This window comes from Amphiura filiformis, chromosome 9 (genome assembly GCF_039555335.1).
Source record: "Amphiura filiformis chromosome 9, Afil_fr2py, whole genome shotgun sequence".
NCBI lineage: Eukaryota > Metazoa > Echinodermata > Ophiuroidea > Amphilepidida > Amphiuridae > Amphiura > Amphiura filiformis.
Genome location: NC_092636.1, coordinates 65,891,105 through 65,909,471, shown reverse-complemented (window position 1 = coordinate 65,909,471; position 18,367 = coordinate 65,891,105). Strand labels below are relative to the sequence as shown.

The window sequence follows — 18,367 nt, the reverse complement described above, 5'->3', positions numbered from 1 at the left end:
TCTCATTGTTTGAAAGATCAGAAATGTCACCCTCAGACTTTAAAAATATATGGCAATGCAGTATAATTTACACCCAAATGATGTGTCCAAGGCAGTAAAAATGGGCAAGGTGTAGCCAAACTCATTATTTAAACTTTGTTTTTACTGCCAAAGACACATTATTTGGGTGTAAAGGATAATGCTACACTCTTTATTTCTATTCTATTACCCCCAAAATAGTGCAATTTAAAGATAAAATAAAACTTTTTTGCCCAAATATTTTCAGTTGTTTACTTCAAGGTGGAGCAGGTCGCGCATCCACAGCATAAGTGACAGCACACACATCACAGAAATATTGCAAAGAAACTCAAGCGTAATGCTATGCATAGAATGTGTTATGGTGTTCAACCCATTATTGCAGAATACAGTGCTCTCACGTCATGTGTTATAACAAATCAGAGAGCGATTCTAAAAATTGGGCAGCTGGGGTAACAGTATACAAATATTGACTGCTATGAGGGGCACAGTTAAAATTATAGGCCCTCGGTGATGTCAAAACCATGACTATGCCCGGCGAAGCTGAGGGCATAGTCATGGTTTTGACATCACCTCGGGCCTATAATTTTAACTGTGCCCCTCATAGCAGTCAATATTTGTTTTATATACCGAATCTTAAGATTCTTGTCATCTGTTTGGTTAAAAGCATCGGTTTTGGCAAGAGAAATTAAAACTAAACGTTTCAATGCGAACGGCACAGATTACAATCTGCGATTTCCGCGTAATTATAGCGCGCGAAAACATTAACGCGTGCGTAATAGCATTTTACGCTAGGAACAAAGCACACGCAGAACTATGCCCGGGGAATAGTAACTTTAGCGGGCATAGTCAAAACTATGCCCGCTCTTTTAACCAATCAGATGGCGGGAATCTTTAGATGAGGTATATAAAATTGAATATTATGACAAATATTAACTGTCTATGAGTGTGACTGTCAAAATATAATCACGAGGTGAAAGATGGCTTGTTCCATTCCACTAACTGGAACGGTGAGACAATACATCTTTCACTGAGCGACTGAATTTCAACCATTACACAAATTTAAGGCAGTATTTTGTTTTATATCACTCATTCATAAATTTTACGAGGTAGGAAATACATTTTTCATCAACCAAACACTGTTTTGTCGTGACATACTTCATTTTGTGGTCCACCCCATAACTAACTAGTTAAGTCTCAGAGTCGGCACACAGCCTGGCGCAGGCGCACTATGGCGCAGCACTATGATGGTAAAAACTCTCATACAAAGAGGCTGATGGTAAAATGATAAATGGCAATCAGCCAATGAACTGTCTAATATTTACCATTTATGTATGAGTGATATAAAAAGGGACGTGAGCATGATACATGTTTGTATCCCATATGGTTACCAAACCGTAAAATGACGGGTGTATTTTTGATTTTGTCCCACGCTGGAAGGTAAAGATGTTTACTTTATTATTACACATTAGACAAAATTTAGTTGTACAGACCTCCATTGAGAAGGGTGGTTTGACTTTGTCACTTGAAAAATTCCATGGGGATGCTTATAGGGGGGGGGGGGCACTGTAATATTTTGCAGATTTCCTTTTACAAATTAAGTGTACTGCTAACCATCCAGCATATATTATTTCGCACAAGGTCCTATGCACATGCTTGACGTTGCGCGTGTATACGCGATGGTTAGCGCTGAAATAGAACCTAGCAAAAGATTATAATTAGGTAAAATATGGTACCAATCAAACTAATTTATATACATATGAAAACGATAAGATAGTTTCATCATCTTACAGAATTCAAAAGAAATACTACATGTATAACTCACCGAAGTGACCCCTCTGTTGACGCAGTCATATGTGTGGAGCAGTCTTAGTGTGACCATTCACCACAAAGGGGATATAATGTTAGCAGAACAAGGATTGTTTTCTCTACTTTTTCCTTCCTAACAAGCAATATATATATGTCGGCATTAGGCATGCAATATATCATTGTAGAATTTGCTTGTCCAATAATATCCCAAAAGGTGAAAATGACTTAACAGTCCATTTATGGTGGAGGGTCACAAATATTACGAGCTGTTTTTCATCTGGCAAAAGCCATTGGTAATTTTTTTAAGATATTTCTCTGACATCAGGATTACAACCATGAGATTCAACATAAAACAAACTTCTTGGTATCATGTTTTGGCCTTCACTGAATGCTAACCAAACTGTTCATGACTCTAATGAGCATTGATGAACTCCATCATGAAAGGACTTCTTCCAATCATTTATATCTTTGCCCTTCACTAGAGCCGGTGAAGCTTTTCAAAACTCTCATGAGCGTTGGGTCATCTACCATATCTTCCTCTCGCACTCTCAGGTCAACCCCACCTAAAGATTTATACCCTGGCAGTACCACGGCTCTCTGGGAGATGTCTTTCTGATGCTGATGTTTTCTTTGGTTTGGATCTATTTCATCTCTTAGCACTGTGATAGGTCCAGTGAGAGCTGATTGGTTGCTGAAGAGAAGCTTCTGAAGATATTCAGCTTTGTCCTCTTTGCCTGGAAGAGATGCGGATCTCCACTCATAATATGGGATCTGTGGGAGACGGAATAATCGAGAGAGAAAATAAATATATGTCCAGTGGTTAAATTGGATCAGGCGTGTGAGTGACCTCTTGAAAAAAGAGGAACTTTGTTCAAAAAAGAGGAAAAGCAATGAAATATGCTCAAAATGGGCTGAAAACAAAAGAAAAAGCTAAAATTTTGCCTCAAAGAAATTTCCAAAAAAGAGGAATTCAGCTTAAAAGAGGAGATTTCACACCCCTGTAAAATTTTTACAGTTTTTACAAAAACCTGCATGTTTATGTTTGCTGGGTTGGTCTACAACAGGCAGCCATTACATGTAGGAGTGTTAACACTTTGTGTTTGCTGGGTTGGTCTACAAATAACAATAGGAAGCAATTACAGGTAGGGTTTTTAACATTTTGCGATTACAAGTAGGGGTGGGTACAGTATGGGGGAAACATCGATGCCAGTGTTCACTCTATGTAGAATGTTTGTGTGCCAAAGGAAGAATTGATTATTATTTTTTCTCAATTTTTCATTGAGATGACATTTCACTGCATCAAAGTCACAACATGTTTCTTGAATGAATCTAGTGTGTAGGGGGTGTACGTGTTTGTTTTCTCTTTATTCTAGCTCTGTTCTGTAAGCTTAGCAGTAGATTATATTCCTAAAACAAGCCAATATAGCAACATATTCAATCTCATTTTACCCCTGTACGCTGTTTAAACATGTTTAATGTTTTCAATGTCACATGTAGGATATGTGACAATTTTATTCAGATGACAGGCAAATCAATTTCTAGCCAAGATACTTGTTTGGCTTGGTCTAGCCCGATTTAAAGATCCCACTTTGTGCTGTCCCTTCCCGAAAGAAAACCCATGTTTAATGCATGTAACACAACTGGGGAATCATGTTACCTGAATGTATTTGAATCCCATGATTTCCAGTTGCCTTCTCTTCAAGATATAACCACCCAGTAAGCTGCTGGAGTTGATGTTGTAGAAATGTGGATGCATGTAGTCTACAGCGACCCTGTCACAAAGATATCATACAACATTGAGTGTAAGTAACAAACATCATCAGTGTGTGGTTTCGCTTGCAAGTCTCAAATTTGATGATTCCCAAGTATCGTCTATAACACAGTTGTAGTCATGGAAGATACTTGTTGATATGTGATGACTTTGCAATTGCTGCTGTTGGACTTTACCCATATTTCTTTACATATTTCATATTACATCATGTTGCGTTCAAATTTATTTTACCAAATGCTACCAAACTACAAAGAACGCTGGTTTCTTTGCCAAAAACACAATGTGAATTCAAACATCCATTGAAAATAATGTTGATGTGGAAGGAAAAACAGTTACAAGTTCAGTGCCTAGTCACTGGGTTCATTATACACTACTCCTTTCTACAGTAACCGAGAGCTAAAAGTACAAGTTGGCAGCCTAACACCTCCACCAAACGATTGTGCACTCTCAAGAATTACTTACCAAATTCTAAATTAAATGCGGACATTTTTTGGAAGTCTGAATTTAATTTATAGATATTATCTATTAAATACATACTTTTTACAGACAATACCCCAGCAAGTCTCCACTGGTTATTTTATGCAGGATTTCATGCATCAGAGGGGAGCCCCCTTTCCATTACCCCACTCTCGGGGATAACCTACCACATAATCCCTACTCTCAAACAATTGTTGTGAACACATGCTAATGGACTTACCTCTGTGAACCCTTAGGTAGGGTTTTAGTCTGTGTTCCCCACTGCATGAGATCAGACATAACTCTATTGCTTCTACCAAAGTTTAGGGCACTACCATACTCTGCTATTGCCAATGGGTTACCATCAGGGTCCAACACATACTCAAACACTGCAAAAGAAAAGAACATGATACATTTCTTTGGAATGGGGGTTCGAATCAGAATCTACCATGAATATATTGTCATTGTTTTCTAATAGTTAGGTTTCTCATAGTTATGAAAAGCAAATTACTATAAGTCATCCATATACATGTATGTATGACCTATGAAGTACTTTAAACAAGGCAATACTCAGGGGTGGGTTTAAAGGGGGGCGCCCCCTCTATTTTTTGCAGAGCGGCGTCTGACTTTATGTATTTTTGCAGAGCGTCGCCTGACTTTGTGTGGGTGCCGAGCTGCCACGGTGGCTCGGCGCCCCCTCTATTGAAAATTCCTGGATCTGCCCCTGATACTAGTATTACAATTAGAACAATGTCTCCAATGTGTAAACCCCAAGAGCACTACAAGACAAATTATCCGTCTCTAAGCAGTATTTTTAATTGGTTACAACAAGCTATCTTCACAAGCTAATCATAAATATGGTACAAATAGTCAGTAGGGCTGAAGGGGAATTAAGCTTAAAATTGCTAAGAGATCTAAGAGCTCTATTTAAATTGGTTATTCAGATGATTATGTCATGTAATTAACCAGGGAGCATGGTGGCCTAGCGGAACGGGCACTGACTCATAATCGGAAGGTTGCGGGTTAGAGCCCCGGCGACGCCATCGTGTTGTGCCCTTGAGTAAGGCACTTTATCTTGATTACTCCTTTCCACCCCGGTATTCTTAAATGCTGGGAAGGTAACAGACTCGCTGTAGAGGAGGTGTAGCGATTCCCCTATAGCAACATTCTATGGAGGAGTCTAGCCCAATCGCCAATGAAAGAGAGGTGGGCACTCCGATCACTGTTTATACAGGATCTTCTCCTTTACCTTTACTTTAATTAACCAATCAGGGGCTCCAAAATAGGCAATAGTGTACAAGGGGTTAATAATGACAAATGCTGAGGTACATGTACTTACTGACTTCTACAAAGTATGGGCAAACCACCAATGATCTGAGATACTGAGCTCCTCCTAGGACCTCCACTAAGGCACTCTGTAGATCCAGATGAGTAGGGCTAAGCCTCGCTGTCCCTGCAATATGAAATGACACATCGTTAAAATGGAAAGAGGGAAATATCAGAAGTCTGAGAATATTTCCACCTAAAGAGAGTCACATCTCCAAAAGTAAAATATTTTACATGTATGGCTGATGTAACTTTCATTTATTGGCTACATGGAAACTTACTTTTCTGGATCATATTGTAGCAGTGTTCCTCATGAAACCAGGGGATTTGAAGTTCTGGGCATTCCAACACCACGGATCGGTTTAGATGCATCATACGACGACGGAATTCTCCTACCATGTACAGCTTGCCATCACTTGCTGCGTCTATATCAAAAGAGACAGAACTATGTGAACAGGTATGTAGATGATAAACTTCTGTATTAAATGAAAACTACATTAGTTCAGGTATTTACATGTACAATTTCAGTATAATCCTGCAGAGATTAGTTTGGAACATGACCTTAATATGTGACCCACAGTGCCACCTTGCTTCAAATGTGATTGTTTAAATGTCACTCCTGAAAATGATAACAAAATTTCCACTTCCCACTGTTTTACCAATATCACAATTCGCCAGCGAAGTGGTTACATAACACATTAGTAACTGGAATACGCACCTTTAGGAATTGGTAATACATGCCATAGACTTTGCGTTGCAATCATTTTGATCGTGGTGCAGAACTCAAAAGCGTGATCCAATTGACATATTGATAATCGGATTACACGTAACACTTCGCTGGCGAATTGACCTTTGATTTCAATACAAAAAGTCCCCTCTTCCTTAAAATGAATGTGACCCTTTGATCTCTATACAAAAATATTTAAATTTCCAAAATTGTAAAACTGATGTTACTACCTTCTTCAGGAGAATGACCCAATCTGACCTTTTTGATATGTGCTGTAATTGTTACATCATAATTTTTGGTAACTTCCAGTGCTCCCCATCCTTGCTAAAAGATGACTGGTTGGCCATGATGCAGATCTGTATAGCCTCTTTAACTCTCATCTAAAAATACATAGATTTAGGATTTCTCTACAGTTTTGTGTGCAGAAATTCATCCCACAATGCAATGGGCGCATTGCATAACAATATATACAGTGCTGAGATTAGTACATGTATATCTCATTTGCTGTGCAACATGCATATTGCATTGTGGGAAGGAATTTAGGCACAAATTGACTTCCAATAGAGAAACTCTAAATCTGTGCATTGAGCTTTGTTCAAATCAGTGTGATGGCCCAGTCATATTGCAGATGTAATTTTTTTGCATTTACTGAGCCGAAGCATGAATGTTCATGCAATCATGCTATCATTCTTACCTTGTAAGGCAGCATCAAATCTGTCCAGAAATTCCACACTAAAGATGCGTTTGAGCAACACTTCTGGATACCTCTGTACACAGGACAAATATGAGGCTAACGACACCAAGTAGAATGCATTAGGTATGTTGCTACGCTCCACTTCGTCCAGGAACGGAATGACTCTATTAATGCAAGCATCAAAGAACTCATCTGCATTTGGTGGATCATGGTAGCCAAGGTGACAGAATGGAGCTATGATTGAAGTGATATCAAAGGGTTTCACTTTGTGAATGTTCTTAGTGATTACTTCTGCTATTTTATTCATGAGTGGCACATGAAGGTAGCCTGCTTTGTACAGTACATTGGCGCATTTGGCAGCTATACGTGGGTGTGAGATTTGATCCAATTTTTCTGTGTATTGCTTCATGACTCTATCTAAGAACACCACATCGCCTTGACCTTCTCTCAGGATATACTTAGAGAGATTATTCAAATGATGCACACTCTTATTCTGTTCAATATTGCATACAGCATGGAAGTTGACCTTTTCTAACAAGTCTTGAATAGTATGCTGCATCTCTACAACATGCTTGAGTTTGAACTTGAGTCTTTGCAGTGCAAATGAAAGCAAATTGATGTATCGATCACTGAGCTGTGGTAGCAAGTCTTCATACATAGACAGTTGCAGGTCAACATCAGCAATTGTTTCCTGGGGTAATAGCGATATACAGTAGAGGACATTGACACAAAGCTGGGCAGATAGAGATTCTTTTTTAATTTGACAAAGTCTTTGTAACAAGACATCATACATCTGTAGGATCAATGCATTTGGTTCAGGTAGTAATTGGAAATATTCTACAACATGAACTATGTCGGAAGTAGATAACGTTGCTAGTTTGATTCGTTCTGCAAGTTTCTGAACAAGTGGTGTGGAGTAAATGTACTTTGATCGTCTCAATGCAATGCAGATGCTACGTAGAGGGACATCACAATAATCATTAAGTAGTTCTTTTATGTGATCCTCAATCACAAACTTCACTGATGAATCTGTGCTAGACAGAATGCTTATGTTTTCCAATGCTAATCCGATTTCATAGGCACTTCTTAGAGAAGGAAGCCTCTTCAACATCTCCTCAAGAAGTGTGTTCACAAATTTGATGGGCCTATCAAAGTTGTCTAAATCAAAGAGGATCATGTTTGCTTTGTGCAGATCTTCCAAAGACATATCCTCTTTGATCTCCAATAGTCGCTGATAGCATATATCGTTGAGCTCCAGATAGCTACCATTTCTGTAAGCTTTCCATTCGTATGTGAGGATGCGTACAATATCATTCCCTGTTAGAAACACATCTTTTCTTTGCACAGCAAAATGTAGCAAGTCTGTTACTTTTTTCAGCACTCTGTTTTGCAAATCTCCAGTTGAAACATCTATTGTTGCTGTCATTAAAGCTATCAACTCAGGAAGATTACTAGGGTCCAAATCATCAAGTACTTGGGACAACTGTTCTGCAATGGGCCCAAGCTGCAAAATGAATCGGAGTTCTGAATGACTACATTTGACAAACATAGCATATTTCGCCAGCTGGTGGAGATCAAATGAATGCAATCTGTGAGAACCTTCTACAAACAACTCACTAACAAGAGGGAATGCTGCTAGAGACCCTTTACAGTTAAGCATGTGACGTTGCAATGCATCAGGAACACCACGGACCAATGGATACGAAGATTCCGACCCACCACACACAAATCGTATCATTGACTCCATAGTATCGGTAAGTTCATCACTAGTCATGTCCATAACCTTCTTTTGAGCTATCAAGCACAGATTCATGAATTCCGGGTGATGTTTGACCGATTCAACTATTTGTTGCTGCTTATCAGGACACGACTCTACCTCGACTACAGCCTCAAGTTTCTTAAAGATGCTGCATACATGGTTCAACTCTAGCAGAGATCTATTAGCACTCACAGCACCAAACAAACCATCTACTGTTGTTGACATAGCAATCTCTGTCTGTAGTGGATCAAAGGTTGTTACAGCTATACCAGCAGGTGTTGAAGCACCAAGTCTTCTGAGAGGATTCAAATGCAAGTTACTTCTATCATAATGAAGACTTGGAAGCTGGGATTTCTGCTGTGAATATGTTCTCTGAGTCTTACTTAGGAGTTGTACGGATGATCTTGTATGTAGTGCCTCTAGACTAAGGCATTGTAAACATAAACTGGGTGGATGGATTGTGTGTAGAGGCAAGTTGGAAGGCAGCGTGGCAAGTCTCTTGGCACCATGCTTCAATACAGACGCCATAATGACTGACTGACTGACTGACTGGATGATGGAGTTGCTGATCAGATTTCAAAACATTCAAGGAATCTGAAACAAGAATGTAAAGAAAAAAGAAAAGGAAGAAGTTTACTTTTTAAATTGATGATCAAAAGAACATGTGGATCAGTATCTATACATTATTTGTTGTGAGTGCATTAATGATTTATCAACCATTTCAACCAAATCTTATTTTGGGCTAGAAATTTTACCTTTGACATTGTGGCTGAAAATTTGTGTTAGCATAATTTACTCCCCGTACTATCTGGAGTGCATTGGTGAGCATACACTCTGCTTATTCTGTTTGACACAAGGGATTAATTAACCCCAAGAGTTTAACATGTTCTGGAGCAGAAATTGGGAGAATATTAAACTGGATAATATGTTACAGGTTCATACATGTACACTCTTAATACGGGTAGGTTAAGGAGGCACACAGGATCACTAATTATCCATTATTATTCACCTCATAACTCTAAAACTATTCATGTAAAGTATATAAATGTATACATTTTTTGAACGGAAATGAGCTCATAAATCCATTTAAAATGTCAGTTTTGGGTCAAAAAGTACAATTTTCGAGAAAATCCTAAAAAACGGCTTTTTTGACCAAAAATTTTTGGTCCGCCATAAAAAAATTATTTGAAAAGCAAAAACCGTAACACATGAATTTTATTCATTTAGACAAATAAATCGAGAAAGTGTTTTTTTATTTTTTCGAAATTTTGCTTAGTTTTTAAAATATAGGCAAAAAATCAGTAAAAACGTGTGACCCGTGTTCAAATTTTTTAATCATGGGTGATAAAAAACGTTCTAGGCCCTAATTTAAAAAAATGAAAAAACACTATCTAGATTTTGGCCATATCTAAACGTTTGACTTAAAAACTTACCTCAGTGATGCTTCATTTAGACGCTATGGCGGACCAAAATGGTTAAAAGTGGTCAAAAGTGAACTTGCCGAAAATCGCGATTTAGAAAAATACAGCGGATTTTAGGTCCATTTTTGAAGATTATTCCATAAATATATAATCCGGTGATTTGTGACGTTTGGTCAAGTTAGAAAATGAGAAGGGGCGTCCTACTGCAGCAGATTGGCATTTGTTTGGTGATTTAGAAGGTAAAATATACAATATAACAAAATTATCCGTGCACATTCGGCAGATGTTTATCCACATGGTGTAGCCATTTTATTTACTGCAGTCTTGTTTCCATGGTGCAGCAGAGCTTCCGGCAAAGCCGCGGCGTCGCGTCGGCGTTTGAGGAGCGACAGGGCGCGCGGCCAGACAGACAGGTTACGCGAATAAGTTGCACAGTGCATGGTCGTGTTGCCTTGAGCGAAACCATGATTATTTAAGCACAATTTTGTCCTGTTACGTATAAAAAAAGATCATGCTCTGTATTAAAATTTGCGGACATCAGAACATTAAAATTAGCATAGAATAACTGACAAGCAATTATTTTAGCAGATAATCAGGAAGTTTTATGAAATGAAGAATAAATTGAGACATAATCATGATAATTGCGATGTTTTAATTGATCGTTTTTGGTGATTTTTTTTTCTTTTCTTATTCCGATATTCAATATTCCGTTTTTGTATAATTGTTTGTTGTTATCATATTTAATTTGTAACTTTTTACGGAATATCAAACACGTGCAAAAGTCATAGGCCTATTATAGGCCTAAAGCCACAATAAAGTTGTAAAATATTTTGTACCGCATAAAAAGTGAATAAAATACAACAACAACAAATTTTTTAAAAGTGTGTCTGTTGTTGTTTTCAATCAAATAAACGTGTAAAAAGTGGGGTAAAAGTTGTAATATGTCTTGAATAAACTTCTTGTAAAACGGACAAAAGGTAGGCCTAGGCTATATATATGTTAAACGGGCAAAACACGGAGAGGTCACAAGAAAACTGAAAAACACGGACATTTACATAGCCTAACAAACCAGAATTTCAAAAGTAGAAAACGGAACACTTATGGCTTTAAATTAGATTGTGGTTTATGCAGTACCGTATATAGGCATCATGCATGCTATAGGCCTAAAGAGCGTTTTAAAACACTGCATGAAAACATTCACGAAAAATGCTTTAAAGCAGTTTACCTTTTAAAGTATGCAGAAAACATTATAAACGTGAAAGTTGAAAGCCAGACAAACATAGTGCAAATAAAAAGGAATTCGGCCAAAACATTCGCAAAAAGTGTTCGTAATCATGGTATAGGCCTACTAATGGAAATGTAGTTAAAATTGGTTATGAAAAAGCACGCAATTTATGCGTTTTCGATTATATTTCTCGTTTGAAATTATGCTTTCATAAAGCGTGCTCGCTATGCCGATTTCAAATATCGACATTTTGACATAGAGTTGTAGGCCTATGCCTAGATGGTCGATATGATGTATTGAAATGTCAACGTTTTTGACATTGCGTTAATGGTCAATCAGGAGTAGAGAACGTAAATCCGTGTTTTTAATAATCTTAAATCCGTGTTTTAATAACACTTTGAAACATTATTCAGGGCCTTAGGTATCTAATATAGGCCTACCGGTAGTAACTGCTTGCCTATTTTTTATGGTCTTCAAAATGAAGACGAGACTGAACGACCGCAGAGGCTCCCGAACCAAGGCTGGGACTGCATAAAATATAAGCTAATATCATAAGCCTATATTCTTGTCCAACTATACCAACTTGGTAAATCAAATAACAACAATGAAATGAATGAATGAATGAATGAAATAAAACAAATTTTTAAACATAAAATAATAAGCCTAATGATGTACTATAATACGGGCTAAGTCTAGCATACTAGCAAAATATTTAGGGCCTACGTTTTCTATCGTATCTACCAGATTGCGTCATCATTACAGGGCTTCTTACGGGTAACTACTTCTTACAGATAAATTTCATCTTTTCAAGTTCAGAATGAAACTTGAAAAACAAAACAAAAATAAACAAAAAATTCACTATTAGGCCTATGTTCATATAAAAAAACCTATAATTTATACCACTATATCAGCACTTTTTTGGCGAAATTTATCGAGTAGGCCTACTGATTCTGGGACGGGGACGGTGGTTGTCTGTCGGCCCGCAGTTTCGCAATGCAATGGTGCAAGCTTTACCTACCTTGGAAGAGATCAATGGAGATCAATACGATAAAATACGGTAGTGATCGCGATTGGCGACTCCAGCGCCTGCCTCAATCAGTAATCACCTCGCCCATCCAGTTTACCATGTGTGCGTGTCTTTGCTAGCTATGCGCCGCAGTCACAGCGTTACGAGAACGCGATCTATTGCGGGAAAACAATAATTTATTTGCTTTTGCATTTTAACGAATTTTTAATGAAAAAGGGTCTTTAAAATAGCTTTTCTTATGGTTCAAATTTTAAGATTTCTTTAAAATCTATTAATGACAAGATAAAATACGGTTTGAAGATGACATTAGTGATGAAAACTCAATTTTGGCCATGTAACACTTCAGTGATCCTGTGTGCATCCTTAAACAACCTTTTAAAAAGGGTGATGTTTCAAATTTCTTAAGGGAAAGCTTATTTGATGCGGCATGATCTCCTGAGCAATTTGACACCTTTTTCATCCAAATCGGCCAAAAAATGAGAAGGTGCCGGCCAAAACAAGTATTTGGACGGGGAATATTTTCATCAATAATCATTTGGGAGCCATGGTTACTATAGAAAAATTATCAAATTCGTGGACATCATGGAACATACTCTTTGCGTGGCTGTGCGTAGTAACCAGTTGTACGCAGATAGCCTCGCTAATATGGACGCGTAGAGTAGCGTTGTACGCGCGTGTAGTTAGCATGATTAGTCGCGGAGTAACAAGCGTAGTTGAATGTTCCACGATGTCCACGAATTTGATAATTTTTCTATAGGCCTAAGGAGCCATTTTCACATTTTTAAAAGTTTATTTTAAAGAAACAGGAAGGCCCATGTGTCATGAAAACACAATTTCTGGATTAACAGACCCCAAATACATATAATTTATAAATAGACACCAAAATGAAATTAACATCATTTTATTACAAATATATATCCTGAAAATGGTATTTTGGCCAGCACCAGCTCATTTCTTGGCCAATTTTCATTAAAAAGGTTTCAAAATGCTCAGGGAAAACAAGCCTCATCAAGTAAGATCAGGCTTTGAAATAAGACAAAAACTCCAGGGGTCCTCCGGACCCTTGCCTTTGAAATGTCAAGGGTCCTCACCAATTTTCAAGGGTCCGACGTCGGACCCTTGCTTTTGAAATTTCAAGGGTCCTCACTAATTTTCAAGGGTCTGACCAGCTGTTAGTGTTACATACACATAATAAATTATTATAATGAGGTACGGTACTCAATATGCGCCTACCTCAAGTGTTTCCCTACCACGGATGAATGGGGATGATACCACGAGGTTGTGTTTATGCCCATATGAAAACACAATGGTGTGACATAGATTTATGTGCCAGATTTTCCATTGGAACTACAAAACTAGGATTTTCTGCTCTTTGCTTGGTTCATATTTTACGGGTCACGTGGACCCGTACCGTAGGAAATTTGAGGGTCCGCACCTACTTTCACGGGTATGACGCAAAGACGCACCTTATTTCAAACGCTGAGTAAGATGTTACATGTAGGCCTACTTAGTCTTAGCTGCAAGAGGAAAGCCATTGTAATTTTCAAAATTTTCCAACTCATGGCGCAGGACCAGTAATTATGCACACTTGCCAAAACAATAACACTGACACTGTACAGTCAGTCTACTCTGAAATTAGCCCAACACATCATGGCCCTATTGGTTCCTTCCTCGCCATAGCCTAATAGGGCCATGACTTCCGTAGTATCACAAAAAGCGGGGCACATGGAGGCAGCCGCACCATGAACTCATGTCGATGTTTCAAAGGTTCACCCTGCATTCATAAGTACTCACATGTTCAGTTTTGTGATATAATCCTGAAAAATAACACTAAGACTTCCATCCTGCATCTCTTTTCTTCATTAAATCTGCATTTCACAGCAAGAAAATGAAATTTCTTCTCTACCATGTTATCTCTATGAGACATTAATATTTGTTTTAATGGTGACGATCGCTACGGTCACAAATTTGGTAATTTTATAGTCTTTAAATGTACCCCGGTACCCAAAATTTTCACACATGCACCAAATATGTATTGTTTAAGTCTTACCTTCACGTGAGGAACGGTAAGAAGTGATATTTTGTTAAAATACAATTTGATACTGTGTACTGTAGTGGACAGACTGTAGGTTGCTCGAGAAGTCTAGCCAAGAATTTGCTTCACATTCTAGGCTAGAGACCGTAGCATTCAAAATGTAGTCGGATTCGCTGAAGCATGACACCGTGTAAAACAATGGAAGGTCAGAAGTAAACACAGCCGATCACGACAGGCGATTGCATCAAAAATGTTGCTAAAATTACACTTCAGCTAAATTTTAGACTGCCCAAAATAGGCAAATCTTGCTCAAAAGATACAGTTGACTCATCGAAATAATGCTTCCGTCAATTGCAAGCCTGGCTACCAGGGACCCGGGCACAGCGGGGACGTAGCGGGGGAGATTACCAAAGGCAATTGTAATAATCCCCGCTATGCCCCGGGTATTGTCCCAGGTACCGGGGCACAAATTGTGGGTGGAACCCCCGGTACTGTCCCCGCCCATGCCAGCCGGGTTTCAAAGTGCTGTATTAATTTTCAATGTTTTTAATCAGCAAATCCAAAATTTAAAGTATTTTCATGGCCTCGCTACCGGGACGACTGATTGTACATCCCGGGTACAGTCCCGGATACTGGGAACGTACTTTCTGGTAATTTCAGGGTGAAAGTCCCGGGTATTGTGTCTACAGTGCCCGGGTCCCTGGTAGCCGGGCTTGCAATTGACGGAATAACTTTCATCCAAATTTCAACATTACCAGAATAAATAACCTCCAGTGCAAAAAATTGCACCGCTGTCCGACCGAAAAACCATAGCAAAGCACTCTAGCTTCGAATGCGTAACTATCATGTGCAAATCGAAGCTAGAGTTCTCGAGTAAACTGTAGGGCACCATGTTGGCACTTGCTACAACTTGAGAAAAAAGTCCCCAACTTTCGAAATTTCAATTTGTAGTTGGGACGATCATCATTTTTATGATTATACATTACTAGATTTCGCGGTTCTCGGGTTGGGCGGTTCTCGTGATAGGCCTATCTCTAACACCCGTTACCCATAATACATGTCCTGACCTTTCAAACTACTACGATATATGTCTCTCAATGATTAAGACACAACTATCAACTCTGTTTTGTAGCTGTGACGCCGTACTTCGGAACCGTAATCTGAAAACCCATCTTTCGCCTCTTCCAAGCCCTGTCCTGCTACCACATCGGAGGACCCAAAAATACCCCGAAATTCTAGTACGGTAGTATCTGGATGTAGGCCGTCAATTCAAACGGGAGAAATGTGAACGCAAACGGGTTACATAGGCCTTACCATAACTGTAACTGATGATTTTTATATTAATCATGTCTTTAAAATAGGCCTATTGGTCCGATGAGATGCACCTCATGTAATGCTTTCTGATGCTCGCACTGCCTGCGCCCGTCGGTACTCCGCGCACTACGCGAGAGCGCACCGCGTGCACGCGATATGCACCGCGCGTACGCGATACGCACCGTGAGCACGCGTTAGCGAGTTCCAACAGGTAGTATGTACATGCTAATATTCGTTTATTCGGGTATTCACTGATTTTTGCAAATTACAAATTTTGCCAACAGTACCTGTGACTTCCCAAACGGTCAGTACTCACCAACACTGGCATGGAATGATACTTAAAGGGGGATCCAGTTGACCAGGACAACCCAATTAAGTAGGCTTAAAATATAATCAAGTCAATGTTCACCTCTATACCACCAAACTTTGTACAGCTCCCAACTTAATGTGTTTTCCAGATATTGATAGCGGCCTTTAAGTATCACAAGATTCATATGCATCCATCGATTCCGTATGATTTCCAGTTAAAATGGTAACAGAATATAAAAAAATTCCACACATTTGAAATCCTCTAGCGTCGCTTCAGACATTCCACCATTTTAATGCTGCAACTCGCAAATCTGTGATGCATTCCCGGATGTATTCGACCCATGACCCAGCCTAGCCTGAGTCCCTCACCCCAATCTCAAAACAATAAACATGGCACAACCTGATGACCGTGCGTAAGCAGTTGAAGGACTGGTGGATTAACCCTATACTCCCATGTGCGCCAGCAGAATTGATGTAATCTGTCATTCTGCCTTGAAACAAAATACAAAAACTCCATCCACTGACATCGAATGACTTGATGCATTAAAATTAATATTTATTGTAAAAAGCAAATAAATAGTATCTCAACTAACCTCGGTTATGCTGATATTTAAAAAAGAAATTAATTTTGATGGTTAATTTTGAGTGGACTTTAGATAAAGTTGTTGCAGTACGCAGGTACCATCCAGCACCATCTTCATTTATGTCTTAGAAAATGTTTGATAAAAATGTCAATAATGTTCATTACCCTTTAAAAAAACAACCTGAAAATGGTACATTCTTAAGTTAGAATATTTTAAAAACAATAAAAACCTAATTTATCCACATCTAAATTTTTTTCTTTAGATTTTTCTAAGAATTCATCAACCGGCCGTGTGACTGAATGCGCATGTGTTGCACGTGGATTTTAATATTATAATAAATAAACAACTCGGGCCAGTTTAAGCTCGAGCAGCTCCATAAGTGGGTAAACAACGGGTCTACTGGCGACATAGTCATGGCATGGACTTTTCGCTGCTCTTAAAAATCACTAAAAAATCATCTTTTTAATTATTTCTTTGGACAACAGCTGATACGTAGAATAAGTTCAGGAATCACTAACATACATCAGTGCCACAGGTTTCTAAAGTGAGTATTTTACTAGATATATTAATGCAATTGCAAACTTGCCAACATTTTACGTACTGGGCACCATTTTGGAACCTGCTACAACTTGAGAACAAGTCCTCAAACGTTCGAAATTTGTAGTTACTATGAACAACTGCCTCTTCCTCCTCTTTTTCAAAAACCTGGACGTGAAACATGTTTTTTATTTTACTTGGCCTATCATTTTATAGGTATGCTAGGTGAATTCAAATTTGCCATCAAACTGCATCATTTTATATATCAAATTAAAGCCCTTGAGTAAACAAAGCCAAAACTGAAAACCTTTTTTTCATAGCACTTTCCGTAGCAAAGTTACATCTTGTCAAAGATTGACTTTCATCAAACAATGTCAAAAGATTCAGCTAGCAAAATTCCCCAAAAGCGGCATTTCGGGGTGTTTCTAGATCTTAGTCTCATTATGATAGCAGCTTTTTTAATGGAACTGCTATCAAAATCCTCTAAAATTCCATGTGCGAGTGACTTATCACCATAAAAAATCATATATTTGGGTCAAGTGAAGTATAGAAAACATATTTATATAGGTTTCTTTCTTCGGGCACAAGTTTTAAATTTCTATGTAAAAATGCATTGACATTGTCGGCGAATTTGGCTGACTAGCAAATGTGTTTGCCTGGCATACCTACATTTTATTATTTGACATTACGATCACATTTACTTGGCCTGATCAGCCCTGATGTTTATAATATTAGGAAAAACAACACATGCAGATGCCACAATGCCACTCACATATATATATTATTATGAATGTCACGTTTTAATACTCTGACAAAAATTTAAGCTTACATCAGAACGTGGTCGTGGTAAAGTACCTGCATGCAAAACTGTCGAATTCAGCAGCCTAATTTCGTAATTAAAAACTACTACACTATGACATGAATTAAGACTGATTCTTTGATTACGATGAACTAAAATTTGACTAATTACAGGACTAAAAAACAAAGCTTTACTAACCCTTCGTAAACTGCAAAATCGTATTATCATAACCACTGCATTTTGTTCATAAACTTCATTACTTTCACAGTTTCGTAAGTTCGTGAAAATCCTACGTAACAAAAACATTAAGCTAAATTAATACTCCATCGCAGCGATTGTTTTCTAGCCAATGAGGTACCGCGATTTTTGCCGTGTTGGGAAAAGCGTGCTACTAATTGGTCAAATATCAATCTTTCGTCGCTCAGCGATAAAGATTGACCAATCGCTAGTCCTCAGCAGTCAGCTCAGCTCAGTAGGCCCTACGCCTCATTACAATGATGAAACGTTTTTTTGCAAAGGAGGGGGGGGGCGTTCATAAATATGCCTACTTTGGTGGGGT

At 38.4% G+C, this 18,367-nt stretch overlaps 1 protein-coding gene across 1 annotated transcript; it reads right to left on the bottom strand.

The window, feature by feature from the left end:
• Nucleotides 1-923: 923 nt before the first annotated feature.
• Nucleotides 924-18,095, bottom strand: LOC140161328 (FAST kinase domain-containing protein 1, mitochondrial-like). Its single transcript, XM_072184808.1, has 7 exons — nt 18,007-18,095; nt 6,799-9,151; nt 5,659-5,802; nt 5,391-5,504; nt 4,293-4,440; nt 3,482-3,596; nt 924-2,595 (listed from the first exon to the last, which is right to left on the bottom strand). Exons 2-7 carry the CDS (start codon nt 9,083-9,085, stop codon nt 2,281-2,283), a joined length of 3,123 nt encoding a protein of 1,040 aa, XP_072040909.1. The 5' UTR covers nt 9,086-9,151; nt 18,007-18,095; the 3' UTR covers nt 924-2,280.
• Nucleotides 18,096-18,367: the final 272 nt, after the last annotated feature.